We start from the raw sequence: 16,654 nt of genomic DNA on the forward strand, positions 1-16,654 counted from the left end.
TAGAATTTCTAAAACTAGCTTATGTGTATACTAGGTTTGAAGAGATAAGTAAATATATTGTAAGTAATGAGAATAAAGTTTCTTACTGTCAGAAAAGGAAGTAACAAATAGGGAAAGGGAGAAGGCTATAATCAAGAACAAATCCTGTGGTGTGGATTGGGATCAGAGGTAGCAATTTGAACTGATGGATACACACACACACGCACGCACGCACGCGCACGCATTTAGAAATAAATATAGATGTTTGAGTATGTTTGCCATTAGTTAAATAGCTCTGTCTACTCAGACGACCTAGAAGCAGTTACATGCCAATAGTAGCAGTGAGCATACCCAGTGTCCAGATCTTGGGTTCCAAATATAATTCTCCATTGAAAAGAGCCACAGTGCTTGGAGAAGTGGTTAATCTCCACAACATAATTATTAACTACAAAAAGAAAAGAAGTAACTTTACAATGGAAAAATCTGGCAGACACTGCTTGAACCGAGTGATGACAGTTACTATCACCGATAAGATGTAGAGAAGTCATGTGATATGGTGATGGTCAACATCAGTGGTCTCATGCACCGAGGAGGCACAAAATCACTCTTGTCCAAAATGCATGTCTTCTATCTGATCGTGAGGAAACAGCTGACAAACCCAAACTGAGAAATATTCTCCAAAATAGTGACCAGTGCTTATCAAAAGTATTAAGGTCATAAAAGACAAATCAAATCCAAGGAAATGCCATGGATCAGAGGACCAAGGGGACAAGAAAACAAAATGTAGTATGGGATCCTGGGTTGGATCCTGGAATAGAATCAGGACACAAGGGGGAAATGGTGAAATTTGATTAAGACTTACAGCATTATATGAACATTGATTCCCTGGTTTTGACCATCATACTCTGGTCAAGTGAAGGGTGACAGAGTTTACATTAGACAGAGTTTACATAGCTGAGTTAAGTATGTGAACTTTCTGTTCTGGTGTTGCAACTTTTCTCTAAGTCTAAAACTACTCCAAAATGAGTTATTTTTTAACTGCTTAATTATAATTCCTAAATTCCTTCCCATCTGTCTTTTTGCCACCCCCACCCCTTTTCCCTATTTGCTTTCCTTTATTTGGTCCATCTTCAGAGGATATATTCTTTTGTTTTCCTTTCTTCCTTTTCTCCTTTTCTTTCTTCCCTTCCCTTCCCGTAGTTCAGAATTTGGTAGCAAGAAAGAGAGTTTCAGAGATTTTGTATTTCTTTATTTTATTTTTTAAGTTTATTTATTTATTTCGAGAGAGAGAGCACAAACAGGGGAGGGGCAGAGAGAGGCAGAGAATCCCAAGCAGGCTCTGTACCATCAACACAGAGCTCAACACGGGGCTCAAACTCCCAAACCGTGAGATCGTGACCTGAGCTGAAACCAGTCAGAAACTTAACCAAGCCACTGAGATGCCCTAGAGTTTCTTTAAAACCACTCTCCTTCAACTGTTCTCAGTCCCAAACCCTGGTGTTTAGTTCTATGTAGTAACTAATTCCCATTAGGAACTGAACAATGCTTATAGCTTCATTCATGAACTTGACAAGTTGTGAAGACTTTTTCATTGCTAAAGTGCATTGCCTTTGTACTATAAAGTTTGGGGCAGAATTCTTACATTTCAGAGATCCACACGCACATGCCTTGTCCAGAATTGCTTTAGAACTATTTAAGAAAATATTTTCTTGATAAATACTATGAAGTTTAAAATAGCTGATTATTCAGCTAAGGATAAAACAGGTTTGTGAGTGCGATAGAACTGTGATTTTCTGTTCCACAAAAGTGAGGACACAGCACATATCTGTAGCCTTCTCGTTTCTTATTTTCAACATCTAAAGTATTGCTTGCTTCTAGGAATAAAGACATAGATGAGATAGTGAACAGGAAGCTGTGATTTAAGTTTATTTTGAATGATTTAGGTAGCTATTGAAATAAATATCAACCCTTTGGAAAAATATGTCAGCATATTTTGATACTTAAAGCATTAGTTTTGAAAATGCTCAGATGATAATTTTTCTCTTCTGCTTCACCTCATCTCTCTTGATGTTATATACATTGTTGGAATAAATATTCTACACTCAAATGTTCATGGTATGCTAAATAATTACTAATACAATGTAGAGCTAAAAATGATTTTCCCTACTTCTCTCAGGGAGCAAGAGTTCAGAACACAGCAAAGAATTTGGGAATCAGAGACAGAACCCCACAGTCTGCTCCAAGGTAAGTGACTCCCCAGGTCTGCTCTTTCCCAAAGGGCTTACCGCCACTTCCAAGGCAGTGTCACTTACATCTAATGCACCTGCCACAGTACATGCCTAGTGAAGTACTGAATATAATCATGGAAATTGGCCTCGTAAACACTCTGTGGCTAAATGTGACTAGTCATAAGTGGTCTCTGAATTCATGAAATTTTAAGGGAAGCAAACTTAGAGGTAGCGGGTAGAAGTCTTGACATTATTCTGTTTTCCAAGTTCCATCATGAATTCAAAGACAAAAGTCCACACAGGTACTACTAATATTTGTAACCCAAGTGTACCGAACTACCAAAATGCCATTTTCATTTATTTTTCTCTGCCTGACATGCTGTTCCCTCTGGCATGATTGCTTTTCCCATCTGTGTCTGTATGGAAAACTCCTACTTACCCACAAAACCCTTTGTGTCCTTTTCTCAATGCCCTCTTCTCTTTGAAGTCTTGGCTGAGTTTTCTTCCTCTTTGTGCTCCCTTAGCATCTTGTGTATTGGTCTTTTATAGCTCTTTTATAGCTCTGTGTTACAGTATATTGTTCCATGTCTCCTCACCCAACCTGAATGTGGATTCTCTGGAGGCAGAGAATATGTTTTTTGGATTTTATTCCTGGCTGATCATAGTGCTGTACAGTAGACATTGAATAGCTGAACTGATTTCAAGAACGTGCGAATGAACAAATGAATGAATGAGCTTTTTGTTTGTGATCATATCAAATATTCACAGTTCACATATCATAACAAGAAAAGACTCTAGGGGCACCTGGATGGCTCAGTTGGTTGAGCGTCTGACTTCAGCTCAGGTCATGATCTCACAGTTCATGGGTTCAAGCCCCGCATTGAGCTCACTGCTCTCAGTACAGAGCCCGCTTCCGATCCTCCCTCCTTCTCTCTCTCTGCCCCTTTCCTGCTCATGTTCTCTGTCTGTCAGAAATTTAAATTTTTTTTTAACTTAAAAAAAAGAAAGGACTCTAATTCACCTTTAGAATAAGTGAACATGGAGACAGCCATCAAAGAAATGTTAATTTCATTTCCCTGGTGACAGACAATAAGGTAAGCAGCCATCTATCTTGAAGTGGGGCAAAATTAAATAATCTCTTTTACATTTGATTGTTTTTATATGTTGGCATTTTAACAAAAAGGAGACTCCTCCAGGCACTGTCACAGACAAGACACTTTCGTTTTCTATTTACAAAGCAGTTACCAGAGTGAGAATGATGACAGCAGCATTTATGAAGTTATATTTCATCCTAAAAAACTCTGTGGGCAGTAGAAGTACTTTCACAAGGGAAAACATATTTTCCCCCTGAAAATGGATGGAGCACTCATGTTCTAATTGTGTTTATTTTTAGTGCTGGCTCCTAACTTATTTAATCCTCAAGTCTTGTTAATGTTATCTTTCATAGTTGATTAAGTTGGAAAGACTGTTCCTAAAGGAGTCATGTCACATAGGCATTCTCTCTCTGGCACCGTGAGCCGACGTGGTATATTGTGATAACGGACCCAGTGAAGTGTTAAAGTTCCAATAAGAAAACAAGATAATGGTTTAGCAAGGTCTTCATAGCTAGAGCTTATAAACACTAATAAACAGAAGGGTTAAGATAAGACTTCAGCATCCTGATCAATAAACCAATACGCAAGCGGAATACAAGAAAAGAAACCGATGGACTCACTTTTTTCTTTATTGTATTGTGTTTTAAAACTCTTGAACTGAAACACAATAAAATGTGCCAGCTGTAAAGTTGACATTTTTATAAGAGAATAATAATCCCCAAAGAGAAATCTAAAGTAATTTTTAATTTAATCCTATTTATTCTTTCACTCACTCTATAAATATTTATGGAGGACTTAAGAAATGCAAAGCACCCTGCTCTGCTTCATGGAGGGTAGAAACATGAGATGGAAATAGAACCATCCCTCAAGGACCTTTCAGTTAAAGAGATGAGATGAGAAAACATAACTGGAAGGAAAGGTATAATATAAGAAGCACTGTGTGAGGGGTGGGATCCCGCCCAGCTGGGCACCAGGGTTCCTGTCCCAGAGACAACAAATTTAAGAACAATTTGCTAGAAGAAGAATATTCTAGGATGACACCAAATATTTGGGTTGGACGACAATGGGCAGATGGTTCCAGTCACTAAGAAAAATAAGCACGTGTAGGGAAAGGAGGGTGAGCTCATGTTGGTGACATTGGGACTAAGGATCAATGGGACACCCAAATGGAGATGGCTTTGTGGGCAATACAGTGTTCTTCCTCCTAACTTTCATACATTGGATCTTCAGATTAATCAACTTATCTTCATCACGAACCAAATATTACCTTTCAGATATAAAGGTACACTGGTCTTATTTTCTATTAGATCACAAAACCTGGGAACTATTGTGCTACGATAGCCTGATTTATTTTATTTGTTTAATTGTGAAGCAGCATACTGAAGTGGTTACACGTGAAAAACATGATTTTGAGTCCCAGCTCCTGCTTGATGACCTTATTTAGTCAGATTACTTATTTTCTCTGAGACAGTTTTCTCATCTTTAAGATGGGGAGAATTGCCTTGGGACAGATTATTATTGACACTGTAGCCTTGAAAATGTCTCTTTTGCCATGTAGAAGGACGAAGGGCATGATCTGTAGGTTGAAGTTTCAAAGTTTTACTCTCAGCAGATTTGGATTTGGGCTGGAAATACCAGCTCCAAGATGGCTGCCTGAGCCCAAACAGGAAAAGAAGAAAGTAGAGCCAGGAACAAACCTTTTCATGCAGGGACACTAGGGTGCATGGGTGGAATGAAACTATGACAAGGGCCCCAAGGTGTTGGGCAAACCAAGGCCTTCTGTTACCTAACAATTTAGCTGACAAAAAAACAAATGCCTCAGTGCAAGGTAAAAGCCCAACTCTTAACTATTACATTTTACTTCCCAACTCTATCTGCCTGTTCTAAATTCCCAAAGCCCCACGATTTCCATTACAAATGTGTCTGAACTCAAATAACCCTGAGTCACTTCCAAGAAGCCTCACAGAAGCTGAATCTGCCCAGTTCTGCAGTATCCAGAGCTATTATTTCATTAGGTGATCACACGGAGTAGCCTTTTGCCAATTTGCAAGGCAGACATTTCAAAGACTTGCCTACACAGTGGCATTAGTTCCATTATGTGGAAACGTGCAGTGCAAGGTAATGGAATGTGATGGCTCAGCCCAGATCTCACGGGGTACGACATTTGCTACCCAGCTTACTGTTTGTGTTCTACCTGAGTAAGGCCACTGTCTTTGCCTTCATTAGGCAGTGCTGTAAGGAAAATGAAAGGATCAAAATTAAAGAGGAAAAGAACTTTCCGATCATTCCATTATTCCGGCACTGGGAATGCATTTTGAAGCAAAACTGTAGTTTTTTACCGCAAAGGCAGCTTTGAACTATATCAGCTCAATTTAATGTATTCTTTTCTCTGGGAAAGATGAAATAAGCTTTTCTGATGTGAGATGTCCTTATTTCAGTATTCATTTTCTTCCATGGAGATTACATGAAGAGCATTAAGCACCTTTCAGACTTGAATAATCTCCAAAGGCAGTAACCTTTTCCTGTGTGTTTCCAGACTGGGAAAGTTTATGTTGTTAACTAGGTTTCTAACTCAATATTCAAACTTTGTCATTCTTTTCCCCTTTGATTTAGAATTAGCATGGGATTAAATGTTGAAGGAGAAGGAAACATAATTTGCTAAGTTTGTCAACAACTCCTGTAAACTGTGTTCAATTTAATTTGTATAAGAAGGGAATCACCATGCTACCCCTATCCCTGAGTTTGGAGTACTTTTGAAAAGGAGCAAAGTTGAAACCTGTACTTAATGTTATATTTTAGGGTGTTTTTTTTTATTTTTTTAATGTTTATCTTTGAGACAGAGAGAGAGAGTGCGCACAAGCTTGCCAGGGGAGGAGCAGAGAGAGAGAGAGAGAGAGAGAGAGAGAGACAGACAGAATCCAAAGTAGGCTCCAGGCTCTGAGCTGTCAGCACAGAGCCCAATGCAGGGCTCGAACTCACAAACTGAGAGATTATGACCTGAGCCGAAGTTGCACACTTAACCGACTGAGCCACCCAGGCACCCCTGTACTTAATATTTTTAGATCACGGATGAGGCTCTCAAGTAGGGCCAGCATGGCCATGGAGCTATTAGGACTGTGAGTATATGTAGTCTAACATCTAGCCACCTCAGTCAGCTGATCTTCTCTCAGACTGTGCTTTTAATAATGGGTGTGCCCTGTCTGGTCACTGTGGCTGTCTTGCAGCTATTTTATTTAAATATTGAGAGAGAGAGAGAGAGAGAGAAAAGACAGGCAGAGAGAGAGGGAGGGAGAGAAGTCCAAGCAGGCTCTGTGAGGTCAGTGCAGATCCCGGCATGGGGCTGGAACCCACCAACTGTGAGATCATGACCTGAGCCGAAACCAAGAGTCAGGGGCTGAACCGACTGAGCCCCCCAGGTGTCCCTGTCTTGGCAGATATTACGTTCCCCTTAATTTGGTTCTGGAGTTAGGATATTCTGGAGAATGTGGAGCTCTGGAGCTTGTACAATCCTAATTCAGTCCCCCGAGTTTTGCCTCAAGACACCCAGACCTGGGGTGTCAAGAGGGAGCCCTTCTTGGCATCTCCACTAGTTCAAGTAGATTCCTTGAGCCACTTGAATCTCCACTTGATTCTGCTGGCAGATGAATGGAACAGTGGGCGGAGATGGGCAGATATTCCCGAGGAAACACCGGATAATTGTGCCTTTGAGATTCAGGCCTCAGGACTCTGCCACATCAGCCTATTCGTAACTGACTGCACCCAAGACATGGTACAGGATGAAACAAATTTCGAAAACTAGTCAGGAAACCAGTAGACCCCTATGAGAAGGTGCTGTTTTGCTACAAATTAGTCATGATAGACAAGATGGTAATTATCACTATAGTATCATCTCCTAGAACTCAGAGAATCAGTTTTGCTGCCAGCAAGGTGAACAGTCAGGGCAGGCAGCACTGGAGCAGAAGCAGCTGGTGTGGGAAAGATGACATTGCGTAATCAGTAGTCGTCTCCACTTATACAGAGACATTGGTGTTTTCTGAAAACTAGAACTGAAGTTTTGGAGTTTGCTAATTCATAAGTAATTTTTAGTAAAATAGGCAATATGATCATGGCTCCTGAACCAGGAACTTATTGTCAATATATTTTTTGTACCAGTAGAAACATCTCAGGTAATGGCAATACGCCAGGCTGCTGTCACACTCTTCCCTGCCTTTCCTAGGCTGTACAAGCTGTGCGAGCCGCCTCCCCCTGTTGGAGAAGAATGAGGAGAATCCCCAAGGAACCAGGCAAGCAGAAGCTTCTGAACACTAGACAAAAGACGTGCTGGCTAAACATTCTTCATTCAAGATAAATAAATGAAATTTTTTTCTCTAGCTCCTTCCCCATGGAGTAAATAACCAATGTTCTTCTTGCACGTGGATACTTGTGCCGGAAATGGATGAGAGATCACTCAGACCATCTGTAGCTTCACAAACTAATCTGTCTATGTATTGACACTAACTATTCATTTTTAGGGTAAATTTTGTCCTTGGAATTTATGGAAAAAAAACAGGTAAACAATGAACCATTGTGCCTCCTCTCCCATTAGTTAGAATTATTTCATTGTGTTTGTTTTCATCTTCTCTGAATGGAATCATGTGATAATGGATATTTCCACTTGAAGAAGTCTTTCACTGAAGAAAGATGGACACACTTTTCAAATCATCATACAGAAATGTTACAGACCACATAGACTGGGTGTTATTGTAGGCATTCGGTCCCCTACCTGCATCAGAGAAAGTATGATTTGTGAATGGTGAAGAGCATGCTTGACTCTTTTTCCTATGGGTTTATTTCTCAGTAACAGAGAAGAGAGCTGAATGAGGCTTCTACCAAGACTTTCTTCCCACTGCTTGTGGTGGGAAGCACTGCTTTGTGCTCATGGACAGTTCCAGCAAGTGGGTGCTGTCATTGATCTCTGAAATGGCATGGCTTCCTAGGGCCATGTGTACTGGTGCTGTGCCACAGGTGGCCAGGGGGTGGAGAGGGGTGGAGATCAGGGAGGTACAGGAGGGGAGAGTGGGGTAAAGGAGGAAATTTAAGTCCATTTAAAAAGTCAAATTTTAACTCAGAAAGATACCTAAAATTCTTACTTTTATTAAGACTTCCATATGAGATGTGAGACTCTGAAGAGAATACACCGTGCTGAATATTTTTCTATCAAGGTATGTGTACAACAGTGAAAATAAAGCATTATTTGTTGAACTGTACAAGGACTATTAGAGACCTTGATAATGTATGGAAGAACAAGGTGTATTCTATTTTCATCCCAAAATACACGTCATTTTTATCATTTCTATGTTGATTAAATAATATTGTTTTTTAGTGTAATGAATACAGTAATATTGATTTTGAATCTATAATTTTCAAAACAGTTAAAATGCCCTTCCTGTGATTGTGATGAGTATATGGATTTGGACTAATTTAGTATGTGAAATGCTTTTCATAACTAAGGTATATACAGATGATTATTACATTTTAATTTATGAAATTTGATAATGATTTTCAGATGATCATTAAAAATCTTCACTGCCATCAGTTGTGTATTGAATAACAAAAATTCTGTGTTATACATATACCAGTTATTCATACACTGGTCAAGCTGATAAAAATTGTTCTTTGGCACAGAAGCACTTAAAATTTTTGCAATAAGTCCTTATATATAATAAGAGATAAACTCAAAGTTTTCAAAGGAAACGTAGAACACTTTGAATTTAATGAAGATATTACCTTAACACAAATACCTATATTAAGTATATCTTAACTTTCAGGGATTTAACATTCTTGATATTATTATCAACTGATCCTGAAGGTCCATGACATTAGTATTTTGCGATTTCCCTGTACTGAAAAATTGATTACTTTCACTGTGGCTAATGAGTGAGCAAAACTGATCAACTATCAAGTATTTTTCATATTGTCTTTACTGTTTTCTAGTCGCCATCCTAGAAGCCTTATTTCTCATTAGAAGGATGAAGGGGTCACTTCAGCACTTCAGTCATACTTTGCTATGTTTCATGGAGGAAATTATCTGCAATTATAGTATGTATAAAATAGCATATTTTTAAGGGTCTATTCTCTGTATAGTAGGATGTGCTTAATATTTTAAAGGTTAAATGTAGTGTAAGTGTACCAACCTTCAGAGTGCTTGGTACTTCTTGAATGCTCCAAAGTTAGTAATGATTTCTATTCTCATCAGTCCCTGTCATTTTTTATTACAATAAAAATTGTAGCTAACATTTAAGTAGTTACTATGTGGCAGGCGGTACCTCCAAGTGCTTTATCCCTATTTGTTGTTATTGTTTCACTAATCCTCACAAAGACTGGGATGGTGTCTTTTCATCATCCCCATTTCACAGTTGAGGAACTGAAGCAAAGAAGGGCCCAGTGACTCGGCCAAGACCACAGGACTGACAAGTGACAAAAGTAGGATTTAAATCCAGGAAGTCTGCCTTCTTAATGCATTACGCTGCTTCTCCATATTCACATAAGAACTGTTGTAATATTACCCATTATTTGTTAGTAAAGTTGTGACATGTGTTGCCATTAAGTTATACATTTTATATTGAGTAAAAAATGAATGGAAACATATAAAATGTCTTTAATATGTGAAAATCATAAGATTTCCTAGGCATTTTACCATTCTGGATACACATTTTGAGGTGACGCAGTGCTGTTGCAATCTGAAAAAATAGATTCCTCATAATTGAAGGTAACAATTTTAGGTATGTTTTGAAATTCTGGAAAAGTATACCATATAAAATTTGACTACGATTCCAAAACAGTGGTAGCAGTAAAAAAGAAAATGTCCAATGAATGAATGGATAAAGATGATTTTTCAATATCATAATGTGCCTCCACATGACACTGGACACTTAACTGGCCATGAGTTTTTAGAATGAATTTACTTACCTAAATGCCCACATACTCCTCTAGAACTCCTTGAAATGTTGCTAAAGCCCTACCAACAGTTCTTCCAAGTTCTGAGTTTGGACATTTGCTTCTCTTCACCTAAAGGGGAAGGTCATGCATAGAAATTTTGATTCTTAACGTGGGATCTAAGTCAAAAATAATTGCTAACTAGTAATCCATAGTCAATACATCTTAAATATTCCATGATATCTTATAAAGTTATCTAATATAAAATATAACAAAACTTAATATAATGTTAACAGAATGAGCAATTTGAAGAGACTAGAATTTTCCATCTATTTCCGTTATTGTTTAACAAGAAACAAAGAAGCAAAGAAGAATTCCTGTACTAGCTTTACTTCTATTGGATATATAAAGTTGAATTTAGGAGGTAAGCTTTATTTTATGAACTAATATTCTAATCGTAGGAGTCTCACACTATGTTCTGTCTCTCTCTCTTTTTTTTTTAAGGTTTATTTATTTGTTTTGAGAGAAAGTGAAAGGGAGAGCAATCAGGAGAGGGGCAGAGATACAGGGAGAGAGAGTCCCAAGCAGTCTCTGTGCTGTCAGGGCAGAGGCTGACACGGGGCTCGATCCCAAACCATGAGATCATGATCTGAGCCGAAGTCAAATGCTTGACTGACTGAGCCACCCAGGCGCCCCTATTTTCTGTCTCTTTAAATCATATTCTTCCAGTGACCTAGCTTCCCTATGCATTCAGTGGTCACTCTTCTTGTAGTAACAATGTTTAATTTAAAATTAGGCTAATATCTTATGACACTATAATATATACGAGATTACAATGATACTGATTCTGACTCTATTGATTTAAATTTTATGATAGTTAACTAAGTTCAGAATGAAATGAAATTAATGTTGGTACTAACTATAAAAACCAAGAAAATAAATAGTTAAAAACAAAATCCTGAGGGACATATTAACTAATTAAAAAAAATAAAATAAACTATTTGGGGCACCTGGCTGGCTCAGTCAGTGGAACATGTGACTCTTGATCTCAGGGTTGTGAGTTCAAGACCCACGTTGGGTGCAGAGATTAAAAAATAAAATCTGTAAAAAAAAAAAAAAAAAACCCAAAAACAAAGAAAAGAAACTATTTTCAACCCTCTGGACACATACATTTTATAGAAAAAATAATATTTAGTGACATGGAAGCTTTTAGTTGAGAGTTAGTTACTCTATATATTTGACAATAATGCATTTGTCTGTAAAGTACTAAAGTATTCCTTCATTAGTTCATATAGATCTTTTCCCAGGTAGCATGAGTTAAGACAGATTACAGGGCGTATTTTTACTCACTTGTATTAAAAAAAATAATACTGAAGTTTAAAATAGATATCAATACTTTAAGTCATTTTACTTTACATTTTACTTTAAAGGACATATTTAGATTTTTTTCACTAGTGGTATTTACTAATATTGAAACTAATGTTTGGTATGTGACTAAATTGCTTCTGAATTTTTGGAAACTGTGTTTGATTCTTAAAGACTTATTTTTAAGTGGATTAACATAGTAAATTATACTTCCCCAAAGCCAGTGGTAGTTATTCATTAACGTGTTTGTATATACTTGTGTTTGTGTTGAATTTGCTGAATGAATAGTCAGTTGTTCTGCTTAAGTATAAAGGCAAAAGCTTTTGAAATAGTTTCGAATAATCTAAACTCCAATTAATAAAAATATTCTGTACTCTATCAGAGTTTTGAGGTTTTAATGATAAGCCTCAGAAAAAATTCACCCTACATGAGACAAAAGAGGTGGGGAAAAGTCATGAGAGGAATCTGGGCCAAAAATGGGCCCAGGCTAATTCCTTTAACATATAGTGGTCACAGTCTTCCTAGGTGCTGCAATTCTGTAATTGTCATTACAGTTAGTCTTTGCTTTAAAATTTTTTTTTTTACTACTTCGAGCCTTTGCCTTTAACAATGATCTCAGCATTCATATGGCCACATTGCATGCATGGAAGACTGTACAAGTATGGCCTGTGCATGCCCTAGCTGTTGTCCCATAGACACTTGGCCTACTTCACTCAGGATAGCCTGCTTCTCTCACTGAGAAGAGACATCTGAAGTCTATGAAGATAGATGTAGAGATACCTGTATCTCTGTATACATTTTTATATACATATATATTTGCTTTTTGTTTTTATGATAATACATTATAGAAGTGACTTAGATTCCCATGTCTTGTTTTGGATGAAGATATGAAATACGGGGTTGTTCAATATATTGAATATTTGTTCTATAGGCATCAGGTTTGTCGAAATACACAGGAAACATGCCTGGTAGGCCATCTTTGGACCACTGACAGTAGTTTTCTACTCGATCTGGAGTCAATTTACCTGACTTTGCCATCCAGAAGAAGTAGCTGGTTAAGAATAAAATTATTGAATTTTCAAATGATATTTCTACCAGAAATAGAAAGCTTTGGATACTTTCGAGTGCAGATAACAGAATAAATGTCATCCGTGTACTCATTCCACAAATATGTTTGAGAATTCACTTTGTATAAGGCACAGCCAGTGGGCCTTTTTTTTTGTGTGGGATGTGTTTGGTTTGAAAACTTTCACATTATCTCTTTTGTGTTAATGGACACTTGTGTCTTTTACGTGAGATGACATTATTTGTAATTCAAACCTATTCTAATACCTTATAGGTATATATACTGTAAGAATTCAAGAGTACTAAGTTGGTAAAATGCTTTAGAAAATATACATTTAAATTTGAATATCTAATGCCGCAAGCAAATTTATTAGAGTTTCAGATGAATATGTATTTTTGTAACTGCCAAGTAAATGAGTAGATCATAGCTTTTGCTTAAAAAATATTTTTATAAGTATTCAGTTGATAGTTGCTTTATGTATTTGAATATAATTTACATTTCATTATTTTAAATAGTAAAGTATTTTACTGTTTTAAATAGTAAAATATCAAATTTGTTCTATAAACAGGAATTCTTTTGAATATATTCATATTTAACATTGTATAACCTCCAAAATGCAATGATATATTTCACCTGAGTGTATTATTGTAAGAGTCAATTTTTCCTTTGTAAAAGATACATGTAACATAGTTTCAATCATTCAATATTTTGTGAATGGTTAAAATGACCAGTGTCTTATGTATTTCATATCATCTAATTTTGTGTGGAAGACTAGAATAGTAGCATTGTGTTATTAGTGTCAATAATAAAGTAAAATGTAGTATGACCATTTTAGCTACTTTCCGTTTAAATTTAGTAAACGAATTATGTTTTTACCTGTTTGGGAGACAAAAATCCATGGAAACACAGATTTTTACCCCTTAGGAGCTCACAAGCTCCATAGGAGAAACTTGATACACATATGAACAAATCTACAAATATGAGCCAACGTAAGTTATAGAGGCAGTCATTTACCAGAAGAGGACAGGAAAAGAAGTTTAATATGGGCCACAGCATAGGAGGGCTTCATAGAGATACAAGACTTGTGCTATTTCTAGAATTAAGTAGCCAATCTTCCAAGATTTATTCAGTACATACTATGTACAAGCCCCTGTCCTAGTTGCTGAGGGTGTTACAAATGCATATAATTCCCAAATTCTACAGTTAAAAGAATTTGGTATATCTATTTTATAACAATGATAGAGAATTACAGGGGCACCTGGCTGGCTTAGTCAGTAAAACATGGAACTCTTGATCTCAGGGTTGGGAGTTTGGGCCCCACGGTGAGTGTGGAACCTATGTAAAATATATATGTGTGTGTGTGTGTGTGTGTGTGTGTATGGAATCCCGGTGAGGAATTTGAAAAATATGTATGTTGTTGACTGCATAGGTAACCTCAGAAAAGTAAAAAAAAATAATCATTGAAGGAAACAAAAATCAATAACTAGATTTTCCTTTTTTGGAGATCGCTGGTGTTCCCCAAGTTTGCAAAACTTAACACAGTCATAAGAAAATGGAACCAGCAAGCACAGCCTATTTGTTTTAGAACAGCATTTCAGATATTGGTGTTCTAGAGATGCTGTTGAGACATACACAAAGTATTTTGTGGTCAAAATAAGGTTAAGAAACACAGAATTAAACAGGCGTTTTCATCATAGGATTTCTCTCACCTTTTAATGTACCTTTTAATCATGACTTTAGAGGAGAGAGGTGTAATGCTATGTTTTCCAAACTTACTAGAGGGTAGGACATATTTCATAAAAGATTTGTTGAGATTTCCTTGGGACACATATATTCAGTAAAGTGCGATATGGTAAAACTATTCTAGAAATTTCATGGTAACATGAAGAGGAAAAAAGGTGAATACATTAATAGGAGATAATGTAGCCCCAGAGTACCATCAAGGCTTAAAGGAAGAAAGGACAAATATTGACATAAATAATAACAGTGGATTCGGATTAGAAGCAGGTTGTTATATAAAGTTTTTTTCTCTTTCATTTGATCTATGTTCAGGATATTAGGGGGCAAAGAAGAGCTTATTTCATACAGGGTTACAAATGTCTTCTCCGTTCTAACCACGTCAGCCCTGTAATATGATCAGATGTTGGAGTAGAGGACACTATTGTGTTAATCCTTGGCTCCAGTGTGCCATGTTTTCTGAACTAAATTTGTAATTTCCGACGGCTGTGTCCAGGGTGTCTTGAGTTAGATGACTTGAAAGTAAAAGATGAATTTTCTCTTCACAAAACATGTTTTAAAATATGCTAAGTGTAGGGTTTCATGGACTGACATTGATTAGTCATTTGAACATGATTTGAATGCATTAATACAAACATCTCACTGGTTTTTTGAAGGTAGGTCTTGATAATGTGAACACCCAAACCATCTCCAAGATTCCTTGGGATGAGGAATTTTCCTGATGTAAATGTGGACCCCTTCACTATTAATTAAAGAGGATACACGAGAGGAAGTTTCAGCATAAGACTGTCTAGAAATTTAGCAAGTTTGTAGACATTCCGCCCTTGTCTCACTATGTTGCTTTTATTTAGGAGAGATATATGAACTCCTTGCCAGAAAAGTGATAAAATATGTTATTCCAGGGCTGTGAGCTCAGAGAAAAAAGGCAGTGATCACCACATGATATAATAGAGTGTTCGGTTTAGGTCACCTTAGTTCAGAAGGATAAAGACAAGTGAGGGTATAAAAGATGGTCAAAGAATGAGTAAGGACATGCAAGGATTGATTGCCAGGAAATATTAGGTCCACTAAAGACTACTGCCGCTCTAACTGCCCACATGTTGACTCACTGTTAACAATGTTTACCTCAGAGTTCAGACATTAGGATGTTCCCTAATTTTAGCAATGAGGGACCTGGAAACTAACCAAACACAGAGAAAATACGTTCAATGATTATGTGAAAGGAGGCTTTTATATACTCTTTGAAAAACTTGTTTGAATTGTGTAAAATATTATAGTTGGAAAGTAAGCTAGGATAAGCTTTGTTTTCCCCAGTTTTTAAAACTGAAGTGAGGGGCACCTGGGTGGCTCAGTCGGTTAATTGTCTGAGTCAGCTCAGGTATCTCACTGTTTGTGGGTCCAAGCTCCACATGGTGCTCTGTGCTGACAGCTCAAAGGCTGGAGCCTGCTTTGGATTCTGGGTCTCCCTCTCTCTCTGCCCCTCCCATGGTCATGCTCTGTCTCTCTCTGCCTCTCAATCATAATAAATAAATGTTAAAAATTTTTTTAATAAAAAATAATAAAATTGAAGTGAAATTCACATAACATCAAATCAACCATTATAAAGTATACAGTTCACTGGCATTTAGCACATTCACAGTACTTTGTAGCTGTCACATCTGTCTAATTCCAAAACATTTTTATCACCTCCAAACAAGCGTTTTTAATTCAAATTATTTCAAGATAATCATAGATTCACATTTTTTACAAAGTTGCCAAAGCAATTCAATGGAAGAATGATAGACTTTTCACCCAGTGGTGCTGGGACAATTGGACATCAGAGGCATAAAAATGATTCTTGAACTCGATATTATGCCTCAGACAAAAATTAACTCAGAAAAGATCATAGATTTAAATATAAACATAAAATTGCAAAGATTTTAGAGAAAAATATAAAAGAAAATTTTCAGGATCTAGGTCTATATAGAGCTCTTGGTCATGACACAAAACACATGATCCATAAAAGAAAAAGTTGATAAATGAGACCTTATCGAAATTCAAAGTGTTTTTCTATTTTAAGATTTCTGTGAAGACAGTGAAAAAACAGGTTACAGATTGGGAGAAAATAGTTGCAAACTACATATCTGACAAATCAGTGTCTTAGAACATGTAAAGAACTCTGCAAATAGTTGCAAAATGTTTCATACCGTATGATTCCATTTACATAGCATTCTTAAAAGGGCAAAATTGTAGAAAATTCCGGAGAACAGATTAGAGGCAAATGGACAGGA

General features: G+C 36.9%; 1 protein-coding gene across 3 annotated transcripts in view; it reads left to right on the plus strand.

The window, feature by feature from the left end:
- PREX2 (phosphatidylinositol-3,4,5-trisphosphate dependent Rac exchange factor 2) overlaps positions 1-13,481 on the plus strand; it is a 303,209-nt gene extending 289,728 nt beyond the window's left edge. Inside the window, exons 39-41 of one of the 3 annotated variants that reach the window (XM_023248571.2) lie at positions 2,156-2,223; positions 7,518-10,640; positions 12,513-13,481. In XM_023248571.2, the coding sequence (XP_023104339.2) occupies positions 2,156-2,223; positions 7,518-7,563 (114 nt within the window). In that variant the 3' untranslated portion in view covers positions 7,564-10,640; positions 12,513-13,481. Of the gene's footprint in view, positions 1-2,155; positions 2,224-7,517; positions 10,641-12,512 lie in introns of those variants that run through there. The other 2 variants (XM_023248570.2, XM_023248572.2) reach the window with 2 other exon arrangements.
- The last annotated feature ends 3,173 nt before the right edge of the window (positions 13,482-16,654 follow it).

Source organism: Felis catus, chromosome F2, assembly GCF_018350175.1.
Source record: "Felis catus isolate Fca126 chromosome F2, F.catus_Fca126_mat1.0, whole genome shotgun sequence".
Lineage (NCBI taxonomy): Eukaryota > Metazoa > Chordata > Mammalia > Carnivora > Felidae > Felis > Felis catus.